The following is a 14,964-nucleotide window of genomic DNA, read 5'->3' on the forward strand; positions in this document are numbered from 1 at the left end:
CTACACCATTAATACCCGGTCCCACCTCTCATACACATACGTCTTGGAGTCCGTGTTGCAGCCGGCTGCAAATCTGTAGCCCGCTTTCTTCTCTCTCCTCTCTGTTCTTTTTGATATGTGGTTATAGCTGGCTTATAGCTTGCTATTATACCTGCTCTTAGTCTACTACTTCCTTCATTTTATATTATAAGTCATTTGACTTTTTTTTTCTATTAAGTTTGACTAAGTTTGTAGAAAAGTTTAGTAACATCTAAAATATTAAATTAGTTTCATTAAATCTAATATTGAATATATTTTGATAATTTGTTTGTTTTGTGTTGAAATTACTACTATATTTTTCTAGCTATAAACTTGGTCAAACTAAGTTTGACTATGGGGTTGTTTAGATTGTAACCAAAATAAATCTTATCAAGTTGGTAATATTACCAAAATTTTGACATGATTTCTTATGTATTTATCAAAGTTTGACAACAAACTAAATGTAGGTTTTTTTTTACAACTTTGTCAAAAAAAAAATGGTACGATTGAAAATGGCATTAATCTAAACAACTCCTAGAGAAAAAGTCAAACAACTTATAATATGAAACAGATGGAGTACTGTATTTTTCTATAAATTTAGTCAAATTTAAAAAAGTTTGACTAGGAAAAAAAATCAAACGACTTATAATATGAAACGAAGGGAGCAACTCTTTTTCTTTTTCTCCTCAATTTTTAAGCTTAGGGTCTAAGTACCCCTGATTATAACTTTTGGGTTGTATATATCCACTTGTGGATATAGATGCCGGATCTCTATCTATTATTAAAAAGTTATTATGCAGAAAATAGCAAATTAAAGAGAATTGCCAATTAGCAGAGAAAAAGAACATAAATAAATTAATTTTAAGTATATCCTAATCAACAAAGGCACCATTAGTAATACACAAGCTAGTTCATTCACATGCTTGCATGTATGCCATGAATCATGAATGAATATATACATTACGATAGATTTGAAGAGTTCAGAGATCTGATGACAATATAGGCTCACCGCAAATAATTACAAAGGGCAAAAAAAAAATTTAATGGACCATATCAATACCAATCAAGAAGCAACATAACAAGAACAGGCTAAGAAAAGACTGTGTCCACCTAATTAAATCCATGTTTCTAGTTTCTACCTGAGGCAAAATAATCAAAACTGTAGCGTCTATGCTTTTCCAAACCATCGCAATTGGAGTGACTGCATCAAAAACTACTAATCCGGCAAACTACAAGATAAGAAACATTACAGTAATAAGCACATGAATCAGAGAACTGGTCTATATGCATGATGTGGCAGTCTAACTATAGCTTTCACTGTCCTTATCTATAAGATAATTATGGTAAATTAACCAACACTTCAGACAGTCAGGTGAATACAAAACCAAACATCAGGGGACTGCTTCATGCATGCTCATAAGTCTCTGGATATAGTTATAATTTACATGCCGGCTTCAGAAGATTATTGATGGACGAGGTGAACTCATCCATGAAGATACAGTCATAGAGGTTGACATGCACGCAGAAGATTAAGACCTATAAATTTGTAATTAACATTTGGCAATGTTACTGATTTGCATATCTGTTGCAATTCTTAGCCAGTTTAATTCATCTACTGAATTGGCACTCGATGGTGTGCGCCGTGCCATGACGAATTCCTCTGGAATTCAACTTGGTAATCTACTAAGATGACTGCCATTATCAAGTCCTAGAAGTTATTTCCTGTTAAGAAAAGTATATATCTTTTTTTTTTCATTTTCAGGTTGTGTGCATCCCTAGTTGATGCGTTTGCCGGGTGTAATTTCATTTCAATGAAATTCTTCTCATTATCTAAAAAAAGCAAAAGGGAGCACATAGATTGTTCATCTTTCTTCAAAATGACTTACCACAGCATATTTTAAGTCCTTTTGCTGCATTCCTTTCCCATGATTAAACATGAATATCTTATCAGAGGTTTTGTAGTTCATCCATCGATGAGTGTCAGGAGTAAATTAATTGGTTATACAACGAAACTTAAGAACATTGGAAAATATAAAATATGATCTTAAGGCAAAGACAGTAGCATAGACAATTGCTTACAGAGGCCCAGAAAGAAAATGTGGATACAACATTTAACCCTCACTGTTTGTGAAATACACAATTACAATGGAAATTCCTTTGCAAGGGAAATGTTTATCCTTCTCAAGACTTTCACAGATTTTTTTTTTTTTTTTGCAAATAATCACAGAAACAAATTTGAAGTCATGTTTATAAATAAAGTTAAAGAAAGGGGCTGACACTTAACAGGCATAAGACAACACAATGGCAAGTTTGCAGAATAAACGAAAAGAAACAAAGAGCAGTAAAAAACACTGCTAAATACCATTTGACTAAAGAACAGTAGAAAGGAAAGGATGCGTAATAAATAAGAAACGTGTAGCACCAACCAGTATGAAACTGAAAACAGAAAAATGGTCAGTAAATTGTGGATCAAAGCAGCTTATAGACTGGAAGTAAAATACTATGTTGGAGGTACCTATTTTCACTTGAGGAATATTGGAAACCTCATCCCATTTAGAGTTCCCTTTCCTCTACACTTCAACTCTGAATTGCAACCCCAACTATCAACTGGAGTTGTACAATTTTCAGGCTTGAGCTCAATCTTCAGTTTGAATCATCTTCAGGCTTTAGCCCAGAACGTAAATGACCATCCAATTTTACATGTTCTACAAGTCACTTTCTTGTCAAGAAAAGTATTATCTATTGCACTCTTTCTGATATACTGGTTTATGCTTCTTATGCATGAAGAAAAAAGCTTGGCTAGCCAAGAAAAGGATTAAACATAGAACTGCAATCTTCAATCAGTAAAGAATCTTTCATGTGAAGCCTAGAACAGCTTAACTCAAAGAAAATACTCTTCATTCCCCAGAAGGATTATCATTGTGATTCTTGTGAAGAATTGATTATCCAAGTTCAATTAACTGTCAACTCAAGAAAAATATTTGGCAACTAAAATTTTCTGTCAACAAATTTTGTTCTAAAGTTACTAAGAAAAAATAGTTACTCGAAGCCATCAATCCTGATACAGGGCTGTACATAGTACAGCACACAAGTATCCATAACAAGGTGAACTATGGACCTAACACTCCAGAAAAAGTATCAGACCAGTAGACCACTGACCACCTGGATTGCTTTCTCCTTCATCTCGGTCTTGACGCGGCTAGGTATAATCCAGGCTTTGGTTGCTGCCCAGACTGCTGTGCCGAACGGCAAATTAGCAGAAATCAAGCGATGCACAACAATGACGATATACTACAGCTGCATACCCAACTACATAGATCGTACCATACTTTATTTACAACTTTTTCCTTGACGATTTTTTCATGTCAAAATTATGAAACACTTCTTCAATCATCTTATAGAAACTTCCCAACTTGGTGTTCGCTTGGTGAAGACTAAGTTGAAGGCGCTTGTTCTTGTCTTTCTCCTCCACGAGCATGGTGTTAAGGCGCTCGTTCTTGTCCTTCTCCTCTGTGAGCATGGTCTGAAGGCACTCATTCTTCTCCATCTCCGCGGGCACGGACACAAGGTCCCTGTTTTTGTCGTCCTCCGCAAGCATGGTCTTAAGGCGCTCGTACTTGTCCTTCTCCTCTTCGAGCATCGTCTTATGGTCCCCGATTTTGTCCTCCTCCTCCACAAGCGTGGCTCTAAGGCGCTCGACTTCACTGGTCTGTCTCTGGATAACCTCTACCGCATGTTGCGCCATCTCTGTTAACTTCGACCAGTCAATTGGTTTGGTCAGGGCCCCTCCCGCGGAGTCACGAATGGCTGTTGTCATTCCTGGCCAAGGAGCATCAACGGCAGGTCCAGATGTCGGTGTCAGTAGTGGCATGGCATCAGTCGATGCAAAGGATGGGCAGGGACCAGAGCTGTTGCACATGGTCTTAAGGCGCTCATTCTTGTTTTCCTCACCCAGGAGCATGCTTTTAAGGGGCTCATCCTTGTCCTCCTCCTCTGCGAGGTTGATCTTAAGGCGCTCGTTCTCGTTTTTCTCATCAGCGAGCATGGTCTTAAGGCGCTCACACTTGTCTTTCTCCTCAGTGAGCATGGCCTTTAGGTGCCCGATTTTGTCCTCCTCCTCCACAAGCATGGCCTTAAGGCGCTCGTTCTTGTCTTTCTCATCTGCGAGCATGGTCTTAAGGTGCTCATATTTGTCTTTCTCCTCTGCGATCATGGTCTTAAGGCACTCGTTGTTGTCTTTCACCTCCACGAACATGATCTTAAGACACTCATTCTTGTCTTTCTCCTCCGTGAGGTTGGTCTTAAGGCGCTCGACTTCGCTGCTCCAAGTGTGGATCCCCTCTGCTGCCTGTTGCGCCATCGCTGCTAACTTCGACCAGTCAAATGACGAGCTCGAGGCCCCTCCGGTGGACTCATGAACAACTAGTGTTGTTTCTGGCCGAGGAGGATTAGTGGGATGTCCCGATGTTGGAGTCAGCAGTGGCATGGCATTACTATCGGCTGGACGAGGACCAAACCTGCTGCACATTATACCGAATGAGAAACCAAAGGATATTGGACAGGGAATTCAACAATAAAGTAGGACTTACTGAACGGGAGCCTGCATGTTGCTGCAGTCCTCAATCTCGAGAGAAAGAAATGAAAGACTATCAGCAGAGTCCTTGGCAAATGTACAATCTGGTAACTTAGCCTGATGATTTGGCCCAATTGGGACACATCTCCTCACGCCCTCTCCTTGAACAGGTCCAGTGTCACCACTCTCATTAGCTGGTGAATGAAAGCTTCCATCAGAATCCTCTGCGTGGTGAGCATAATTATCTTACAAAACTTCCAACAGGACGGCGTCAGCCTCTCTGGCGCCGTCCCCCTGCTGACGTGGCGGGGCGATGCTGAGGTGGCTAGGGGGAGTGCGCCAGAGTGGCTGGCGCCTCCCTCCCCCCCCCCCCCCCCAAAAAAAAATTATTTTTCTTTTATTTTTTTATATTTTTTCACGCTTAAGGACACATAAGAACTGACCATAGAAAAAATAAATTCAAATCGACGTAATATGTGACCTGTAGAATTTTTCCTCTCCTCTCATCTCTCTCCGAACTAGTGCAGTGGAGAGAGATGTGCAACTTTTTTATTTTTATTTTATTTTTTTGATATTTTTTTCACACTTAGGAACTCATAGGAACCAACCATATAAAAAATAAACTCAAACGGATAAAATATGTGGCATGTGGAATTTTCCAAAGCTCTACCGAAAAACTTCGCTCCTCAAAAATACAATCTTGCAAGCGGAATTTGGAGGTTTTAATATCGCCGAACCCAGCGAAGCGGGGGAGAAACGGATGTAACTTTTTCTGTAGATGTCCGTGCATATTATTTGCCTGATTCCGAGTCCGTATGAGAAAGTTACGCCTATTTTAATAGATGACATATTTTGTCCGTTTCGGTAGAGTTTTGGAAAATTCTACAAGTCACATATTTTGTCCGTTTGAGTTTATTTTTTATACAGTTGGTTCCTATGTTCTCCTAAGTGTGAAAAAACTATCAAAAAAATGAAATAAAAATAAAAAAATTGCATTTCTCTGTACTGTTTAACTTATATCTGCCATTTCATGTGGTTATATTTTGAATTAGATTAAGTAATTTCATATAGTGGTAGAGTGTATTATGTTTAACATGCTGATCAAAGGGTTTTACTAAAGAAGTTATGGTCTAATTTTAGTGAAGGTGCGAAGTAGACTAAGTGGTATGCTAGCTATTTTCAGACTTAGCTAAGTGGTAGTTCGAGTTTAAATTTTTTTTTGTGGTTGGTTGTATCGTGATCCTGAGTGTGAAAAAACATCCGAAAAAATAAAATAAAAATGACACCGTTGCAACTCTATACAGAGAAACAGGTATGGAGGCGGGTGGGGGGGGGCGGCGCCAGCATCCTCCCTGGGGCGGCGCCAGCATGGCTGGCGCCCTCCTCCTGCCACGTCGGTTCGCGTGCGCCACGGTAACAGGGCTGGCGCCGTCCTGTTGGATGACGGCGCCAGCCACTCTGGCGCCCCAAAAAGGACCATTTTTAGGATAAGTTTTTTTTAGAGGTCTATTTGCAAAATAAGTTTTTCAAAAGAACCAAAATGTGAAAAATCCAGACATGTGGAGATCAAAATGAACCACACGACACCTGCCAGGATGAGAAGCTCTCGTGTACCTGTGACGCTAGCTGCAAGTAACCGACCATGTTTCCGTGTCGCTAATTAATTAATGTCAGAAAATAAAGAGCTTTTATATTTGAATTATAAATATTTTCTCAAGGAATGATAAATGAAGACAAAAAAGAAGGAAAACAATGTCAGTTTCTTTTGCACTCACAATTTTTGGCTTTATATGTGACTTTCAAACAATCTATTTTACAAATAACCAGATTGTACGTCTGGTTCCCATTCTCTCCCCTCTCCTCCTCTCTCTCTAGCCGCATGTGTTTCTTTGTTAGCCGTGTGGGTTTTAAGCCGGTTTTCCCCAATTAACCTTGCTGTTGTGAGGGTTTTGGGCTCGGTTTACCTTTTAAAACTGAGCCAACTCTCTTCTTAAATAAAAACAGGAACTCCCTATCAGCGGTTTACCTCAAAAAAAAATCTGGTAACTAAAATTTGCAGTCAATAACCTATGTACAAGTTAAGAAGAAAAAGCAGCCCCTTGAAGCAACCAATCCAGATTACAGAGACAGTTGTACCTAGCAGAGCAGACTACAGAGCAAGACTCAGCACATTTGCGGTCGGACGAAAGATTAGGCCGATCAAATTTCATTCAGATTGAGACAAGAGTCATCACGTCATGGTGATAAGTCAAATGATTTTGAAAATAGTCACTTCGGTCAGGTTCAATGATCACTCATCCCAGTATAGGCTTGAGACTCTTGAAAACCTCTACTGATGGAAGGGATTCCATACCTGAGTGTCAATCTTCAGTTAGATATCGCTACTCTTCGCCGTGCAGTGCTGTAAGATTGCTCAGTCCATACAGAGAATCAATCAGTGCAACTGCCATACCGCCACAGTTATAGATATGGAGTTCTCCAGGTGATAATGGTAGAAGCCTATTCCCAACAGTTTGAAACATCTTCAGGCATCAGCTCAGAATATAAATTTAGAAGTTCTACCAGTCACTTTCTTGTCAAGAAAAGTATTTGCCTAGTTCACTCTTTCTGATATACTGGTTTGTGCTTCTTTTGTATTAAGATTGGCTAGTCAGGAAAAGGTTTAAACATAGCAATTGCGATATCTTCAGTCACTGCAGAATCTTTCTTGTGAAGTCTTCAACAGTGAGATTCAAATAAAAAAAACTTAATCATTCCCCAGAAGGCTAATCGTTGTGATTCTTGGGGAGAATTGATTGTTCTGCTTTCTTATTGAAGAATACATGTTTCTCTCAGGCTGAAGGTATGTTTGATGTGGTTCAAGCATGAAAGCTGGTACAATTTTGGCCATGTAGAAGAGTTTTAATTATGCAAGTTGTTTGCATTACTTGACAAAATTTAGCACTTTGTTTTTTACATTGATATCCAAGCTCAATTTACTGTCAACTCAAGAAAAATATTTGGTGCCTAAAATTTCAGTCAACAAATTTTGTTTTGAAGTCACTCAAAGGCTCAAAGCCAACAATCCTGATGCAGGGTTCTACATAGCAGAGCACACAAGCATCCATAACAAGGTGAACTAGGGGCCTAACACCCCAGAAACAGTTTCAGACCACTGACCAGCTGGACGCGGCTTGTTAAACCAAGGATTTGGTTGCTGCCCAGACTGCTGTGCCTAACGGCAAATTAGTTGATTCAAGCGATACACAACCATGACAATATACTACAGCCAGCCTACTCAATTACATAGATAGTATCATACTTTATCTACACTATTTCCTTGATGCATTTGTGACTTTAGATAATGACTCAGCCCTAATTTTCAAAAAAATCTTGTCAAACGATTCCTTCACCATGGTCTTCAGTTGGTGAAGGTTAAGTTGAAGGCGCTCGTTCTTTTCTTTCTCCTACGCAAGCATGGTCTTAAGGTGCCTGTTTTTGTCCTCCTCATCCACAAGCATGGCCTTAAGGCGCTCGACTTCGCTGGTCTGAGTCTGGATCACCTTCTCCGCCTGTTGCGCCATCTCTATTAACTTCGACCAGTCAAATGGCATGGTGGCCCCTCGTGGACTCATGAGTGATTGTTGTCATAGTGTCGACAGGAGGTCCAGATGTCAGAGTCAGCAGTGGCATGGCATTAGTCAATGTATTACCCAATGGATGAGGACCAGTTCTGCTGCACATCGTCGTAAGGAGCTCACTCTCGTCTTTCTCATCAGCAAGGTTGGTCTCAAAGCGCAAGTTCTTGTCTTTCATCTTCTCCAGCATGTACTTATCAGCAAGGTTGGTCTCAAAGCACAAGTTCTTGTCTTTCGTCTTCTCCAGCATGTACTTAAAGAGCTTGTTCTTGAATTTCTCCTCTGCGAGGTTGGTCTTAAGGCACTCATTTTTGTTTTTCTCCTCCATAAGCATGATCTTAAGGCACTTATTCTTGTCTTTCTCCTCCACGAGCAAAGTTTTAAGGCGCTTGATTTCGCTGCTCCAAGTGTTGCTCACCTCCAATGCCTGCTGTGCCATCTCTGCTAACTTTGACGATTTCACCGCTTCAGTTTCCATTAACATGGTCTCCCGTGGGTGAAGGTTAAGTTGAAGGTGCTCGTACTTGTCCTTCTCCTCCACGAGCATGGTCTTATGGCGCTCATTCTCATCTTTCTCATCCGCGAGGTTGGTCTTAAGGCGCAAGTTCTTGTCTTTCTCATCCGCGAGCATGGTCTTAAGGCACTCATACTTGTGTTTCTCCTCTGCGAGTGTGGTCCTAAGGAACTCGTTCTTGTTTTTCTCCTCTGCGAGGTTGGTCTTAAGGTGGTCGTTCTTGTCTTTCTCCTCCGCGAGGATGGTCTTAAGGTGTTTGTTCTTGGCTTTCCCCTCAGCAAGGTTGGTATTAAGGCGCTCATTCTTGTCTTTCTCCTCTGCGAGGTTGGTCTTAAGGTGCTCAACTTCGCTGCTCCAAGTGTGGCTCACCTCTGCTGCTTGTTGCGCCATCTCTGCTAACTTTGACCAGTCAAATGGCGATCTTGAGGCCCCTCCTGCGGATTCATAAACGACTACTGTTGTTTCTGTCTGAGGAGGATTAGTGGGAGGTCCCGATGTTGGAGTCAGCAGCGGCATGGCATCAGCCAGCATACTATAGGCTGGACGAGGACCACAGCTGCTGCGCATTATACTATATGAGAAATCAAAGGATACTGGAGAGGAAATTCGACAGTAAAGTAGGACTTACCGCACAGGAGCCTGCTTGTTGCTTTTGTTTTCGATCCAATCACTACCGAGATAAAGAAATGAGAGACTATCAGCAGAGTCCTTGGCGGCACTGCTCTTTTTCTTGCCAAATGTACAATCTGGTAACTTAGCCTGATGATTTAGCCCAATTGGGACACATCTCCTCACGCCCTCTCCTTGAACAGGTCCACTGTCACCACACTCATTAGCTGGTGAAAAAAAAGCTTCCATCAGAATCCTCTGCGAGGTGAGCATAATAATTATCTTATAAAACTCCCATCGGCATTACCTATACTAACATCGAATCAATTAACAATTACTGTCGTCTGCATACCAATCAATTTCTATAATACTAATATCGAATCAATCAACAATTGATGTCTTCTGCATACCAATCAATTTCGATAGAGCTTAAGGGATAAAAGAAGGTACTAGAATCAAATCGATCAACAATTTGCTGCTACTATCTTGTACTCCTATATACCAAACAATTTCCACAGAAAGACAACATGCATATATACGTGTGGAGATCAAACCAACATGGCAGAAATGCAAGCTGAGTAACTAACACGAGCTCGTTCTTACTTGCGTCATCCTGCTTCCTCCGCTTGCGTGCTGCTCCTCCCTCCGGCTCCTCCGCCATGGCTCTGGGCTTGCCCCTCTTGCCGCTGTGACCCACTGAACCTCCCTTCGTCCTGCCCCCTCTGCCTCTCGCCATCGATACCGATGATGGATATGAATCGGGCCCTGCTCCTCCGGTCTGGAAGATCACCACCAGCATTTTGACGCCAAACAACTCCGGATTAGGACCACAAGCGAAGCTTGCAGGGAATGAATCAATGAAACAAAGTTAATGGAACAAAGTTTATACTCTACTAGGGTTTATGGGTTGAGATTTATCCGGCTCTATCACAAGAGAAATCAAGAATCCAGTGAGGGGGGAGAGATCGATGAGACTTACCTGCTTCCGAGATCCTACGCAGATAAGGGGAGGATTGGAGGAAGGGGAGAGGATCAGTGGAGGAGGAATCGATCTTCTTGAGGGATGGGGAAAAACGGAGCGTGACTCTTCTGCCGTACGGGGTAGGCCTAGCTAGATTTTGGGGACATTTGTTTAGAGGGGCATTTAACTTCAGGGGCTGCCTAGCGCCTGCTCCACTTTTAGCAGAAAAACACCGCTCATATATCTAATCCTAACACTTGCCGCCTCCATATTTTGATTCTTGGGGAGGATTGATTGTCCTTCTCTGATTAAGGCTCCATCCGTCTCGGAAAGAGTCGATTCATGATTCCCAATACAAGTTAAGGACTAAAGTGGAAATACCAAAATACCCTCACTATTAATAAGTACTCTAGTACATATAGGAGGCATCTGTCTCATAAAAAAGGGACAAAAATAAGTTGGATTTTTATACTACAGAAAGAAGAGACATTTCTCCAATTTGAAAAGAAAAAAAAAGAAGAAATGCTCTGGATTCACAAGCAAGAACATAGAAGAACCAAGAACAAAGAAGAAAATAAATCCGCATCAGATCCGCCAATAGCACCGCATCCATCTATCGCCTCCGCCTTGTGCATCATATCCACCGCCTTACACACCTCCGAAGCCGCTGTTGCATCCGAGTCACCTCACCCGCCATCGCGGTCGCCGCCGCCTCCTGGATCAGAACTGCAAGACGACATGCTTCCTCCCCTTGGCTCGCGTCTCTTGAATCAAAGCCATATACCGCTCCGCCACTGCCATGAACGCCGTTGGAGAGCCGAACCCTTCTACCAGATCCGCCTCCCGCATCAGATCTATTTGCCCGTAACCCTCCGCCGCCGCATCCGCGTGGCCGCAACTAGGTGGACACGGAGAAGAAGGAGAGGCGGGAGAAGCGGGAGCGGCATGGAGCGAGGAGGAAGGTGCGGGGAGGAGCGGGAGAGATGGGCGGAGCGAGGAGGGGAACTGGATGCGGGATTTTGGAGGAGTGCGAACTCGCAAGAGAACGAGAGAGATGCCAGGGCCCGGGGAGGGGATAAGGCTCGAGTGATGTGAATGTGAGGAGAGGAGAGAGAGGTCATGGGCCCATCGATGTACACCAAGACGACGTTTTTGGTTTTCTGCGCAAGAGTCTATATTTTGTGGGACAAACTCCCCCCTCCAAAATTCGACTTTTTGTGGGACGTTTTTGGTTTTCTGCAAGAGTCGATTTTTTTGACAAACTCAACCCTCCAGAATTCGACTTTTTGTGGGACAGAGGGAGTACATGGTCCTCTCAGGCAGAACGTATGTTTGATGTGGTGCAAGCATGTAAGTTGGTGTAAATTTTGACCACGCAGAAGAATTTTAGTTCTAAAAGTTGTTTACTTTAGTTGCCAAAAATTCAGCACTTCCCTTTTCACATTGATACCCAAGTTTAATTTCCTACAAAAATCGCTTTGGTTGCTGCCAAGACTGCTGTGCCTGTGCTGAACGGCAACATAGCAGAAATCAAGCGATACACGACCATTTTTTACAATACACTACAGCCAGCTTGCTCAACTGCAAAGTTGCCATACTTCAAATCTACGACTCACACCTTCAGTTCTTCTTTATTCCACCTTCTATAACATTTCCAGAAAAACCGTGTCTTTTTGAGTAATTCTGTCGATCAAGGCTATGCATTCGTCCAACCTGGTATGCACTCTCTGAAGACCAAGTGGAAGGTGTTCGTTCTTTGGAAAACTGAGTTGAAGGCGATCATTCTTGTCTTTCTTCTCCGCAAGCATGGTCTTTAGGAGCTCATTCTTATCTTTTTCCTCCCCGTGAAGTCTGAGCTGAAGACGCTCGTTCTTGTCTTTCTCCTCCGCGAGCATGCTCTTAAGGTGCTCGTTCTTGACTTTCTCCTCTGAGAGCATGGTCTTAAGACGCTCGTTCTTGTCCTTTTCCTCCTCGAGTATGATCTTATGGTGTTTGTTCTTGTCTTTCTCCTCCACAAGCATGGTCTTAAGGCGCTTGTTATTGTCTTTCTCCTCCTCGAGCATGTTCTTATGGTGCTCGGCCTTGTCTTTCTCCTTCGCGAGCATGGTCTTATAGTGCTCATTCTTGTCTTTCTCCCACACGAGCATGATCTTAAGGCGCTCGTTCCTGTCTCTCTCCTCTGCGAGCATGGTCCTATGGTGCTCGTTCTTGTCTTTGTCCATCGCGAGCATGATCTTAAGGCGCTCATTCTTGTCTTTCTCCTCCCCGAGCATGGTCTTAAGATGCTCATTCCTGTCTTTCTCTTCCACGAATATGGTTTTAAGGCGCTTGACTTCGCTGCTCCAAGTCTGGATCAGCTCCACCACCCGGTACCCCATCTCTGTTAACTTCGACCAGTCAAATGACGTGGTCGATGCCTCTCCGGCGGACTCATGAACGACCGCTGTCGTTTCTGGCTGAGGAGCATCAATGGGAGGCCCCAATGTTGGAGTCAACAGCAGTGGCATGGCATCAGTTGGCATACTATCGGTTGGATGAAGAACAGAGCTGCTGCACATTACACTGTATGAGATATCAAAGGATACTAGAAAGGACAGGAAATTGAACAATAATGCTGGACTTACCGCACAGGAGCCTGATTGTTGCTGATGTTTTCAGTCCTATCACTACCGAGAGAAAGACATGAGAGACTATCAGCAGAGTCCTCAGCAACATTTCCGTCTTTCTTGCCAAATGTACAATCTGGTAACTTAGCCTGATGATTTGGCCCAATAGGGACACGACTCCTCGCACCCTTTCCTTGAACAGGTCCACTCTCATCACTCTCATTAGCTGCTGCTGAATGAAAGCTTCCATCATTATCTTCTGAATTTGTTGAGCATTATCGCATATAACTCGCATCAGCAATATCATATACTACTATGAAATCAATCAACAATCGCTGTCATGTAGAGGAAATTAAGGTTGAGGGAATGCGAGTTAACTAGCTAGTAATTCATTCTTACTTGGATCATCTTGCTTCCGCCGCTTGCGCGTTTGTACCCCCCTCCAAATTGGAACCGGGTTTAGGCCTCTGGTTGTGACCCATCACTGACCTGCCTTTCTTACCCCTTCTACCCATCAATGGCGATGCAGTGAATGGAGACCACTAGGATTTTTACACAAAAATAACTCTGGATTAGGATGAGTCAAGATTATTTGTTTATTTATTTATTTATTTATTACAAAATGAGGAATAAAGCAAGTTAATACTAGGGTTTATCGATTGAGATATATCCAGCTCCACCACTAGAATCCAGCGAGGGGTTGAAGATATGGGACTCACCGGATTCTAAGCTCAGACGCAGATTAGTGTGGGATTGGAGTGAGGGGGAGGGGATGAATCGCGCATGACGCAAGAAGCAGCAGCAATCCAAGAACAGAGGCGAGAGATTACCAGATCAGGCGGAGGCTGCTGCAGAGGGCACAGGACGGTGGAGCCGATTGGTCGGCCCAATCTAGCGCGGGGGGACTCCGGCGAGCGGCGGTGGCGGCGTCGGCGGGCAGGAGGCGAGCGACGGCGACGGTGCTCCAAGCTCCGGGGAAGGGTTAACCCATGGGCCTGACCTCGATGGTATCAATTTTTCGTTGGGCTGCCCGCAATCAAATTCCAGTCCACCGAAACCAAACAAACGCTCTCTATTAATGGCCGTGTTTAGTTCCTAAATGTTTTTTTCCAAAAAAGTTCGCATCGAATCTTTAACACATGCATAAAACATTAAATATAAATTTAAAAAACTAATTATACAGTTTGCTTAGAAATCACGAGACGAATCTTTTGAGCCTAATTAGTCCATGATTAGCCAAAAGTGTTATAGTAACCTATAAATGCTAATGGCGGATTAATTAGGTTTAATAAATTCATCTTGTGGTTTCCAGGATAAAATTCGTTTTTTCATTCGTGTCCAAAAACTCCTTCCGATATCCAGTCAAATGTCTGATGTGACATCTAAAAATTTTCTTTTCGCAAACTAAATACACCCTGAAATTAAGATTAACCCAACCGAAGAGCAATCTTGTTTTTCTTAGGTTACCTCATTACAATAACTGCTGTGTCATTTATGGATATTTGTATATGACAACTAACGAAGAACGATGAAATGAACAAGGCCATGTTTAGATAAATTTGCTCCGGTATTTTTTTTTTTTTTGCAAAAGTTTTGGTGGCAAAAGATTTGATATTGGAATTTTATAAGTTGGTGTTCAGATGTATGGTAAAGTTTTACCATTTTAACATTAAAGACTAATTTGCCCCTATTAATTGCACCTTATTAATTGCTGCCTCTCGCATGGATCCTTGACTCAGCGGCGTGACGACTCCACTCCACGGGCATCCTTGACGGCAGCGACGAAGTCGACTTCTTCGAGAAAGCTCCAGCTGAGAAAACTCCAGCTCTGGTGTGGGGAAGAGAGAGACTGAGTACTACCCACTGTACTCAGCAAATCATACCGGAAGAGGAGGTATGATGCAAGATGTATACAAAGGAGGCTAAAGGTTCATTTGCATAAAGCAGGCATTTAAAAACAGTAAAGCTGTTGAGGTAAATTAAGCAATATTAATCATCATTGTCCAACGCTACACCACGTTGCAACAGACCCAACCAACCACCTAAACAACACCAATTCATCAAGC

The 14,964-nt window shown here is 42.5% G+C and overlaps 3 protein-coding genes across 11 annotated transcripts; all 3 read right to left on the bottom strand.

Annotated features, from left to right (window-relative positions):
* Window positions 1-3,207: 3,207 nt before the first annotated feature.
* LOC127758053 (uncharacterized) lies at window positions 3,208-4,105 on the bottom strand. The gene is made up of 2 exons (XM_052283674.1): window positions 3,584-4,105; window positions 3,208-3,526 (listed from the first exon to the last, which is right to left on the bottom strand). Exons 1-2 carry the CDS (start codon window positions 4,103-4,105, stop codon window positions 3,353-3,355), a joined length of 696 nt encoding a protein of 231 aa, XP_052139634.1. The 3' UTR covers window positions 3,208-3,352.
* A 3,467-nt stretch (window positions 4,106-7,572) lies between these two features.
* On the bottom strand, window positions 7,573-10,555 carry LOC127757506 (uncharacterized). Of its 3 annotated transcripts, none has more exons than XM_052283022.1 (4): window positions 10,311-10,555; window positions 9,935-10,170; window positions 9,351-9,558; window positions 7,573-9,281 (listed from the first exon to the last, which is right to left on the bottom strand). In XM_052283022.1, the coding sequence occupies exons 2-4, from the start codon at window positions 10,128-10,130 to the stop codon at window positions 8,174-8,176; spliced, it is 1,512 nt and encodes a 503-aa protein (XP_052138982.1). In that variant the 5' UTR covers window positions 10,131-10,170; window positions 10,311-10,555; the 3' UTR covers window positions 7,573-8,173. The 3 variants fall into 3 exon arrangements, with proteins under 3 accessions (XP_052138982.1, XP_052138984.1, XP_052138983.1); XM_052283024.1 differs by having other exon boundaries at window positions 9,935-10,109; window positions 10,311-10,554; XM_052283023.1 differs by having other exon boundaries at window positions 7,573-9,278; window positions 10,311-10,554.
* A 1,144-nt stretch (window positions 10,556-11,699) lies between these two features.
* On the bottom strand, window positions 11,700-13,939 carry LOC127757507 (uncharacterized). 7 transcript variants are annotated; one of them, XM_052283030.1, is made up of 4 exons: window positions 13,729-13,939; window positions 13,298-13,440; window positions 12,917-13,127; window positions 11,700-12,839 (listed from the first exon to the last, which is right to left on the bottom strand). In XM_052283030.1, the coding sequence occupies exon 4, from the start codon at window positions 12,812-12,814 to the stop codon at window positions 11,936-11,938; it is 879 nt and encodes a 292-aa protein (XP_052138990.1). In that variant the 5' UTR covers window positions 12,815-12,839; window positions 12,917-13,127; window positions 13,298-13,440; window positions 13,729-13,939; the 3' UTR covers window positions 11,700-11,935. The 7 variants fall into 7 exon arrangements, with proteins under 7 accessions (XP_052138990.1, XP_052138991.1, XP_052138992.1 ...); XM_052283031.1 differs by having other exon boundaries at window positions 12,917-13,130; XM_052283032.1 differs by having other exon boundaries at window positions 12,917-13,154.
* Between the last annotated feature and the right edge of the window lie 1,025 nt (window positions 13,940-14,964).

This window comes from Oryza glaberrima, chromosome 12 (genome assembly GCF_000147395.1).
Source record: "Oryza glaberrima chromosome 12, OglaRS2, whole genome shotgun sequence".
NCBI classification, from domain to species: Eukaryota; Viridiplantae; Streptophyta; class Magnoliopsida; order Poales; family Poaceae; genus Oryza; species Oryza glaberrima.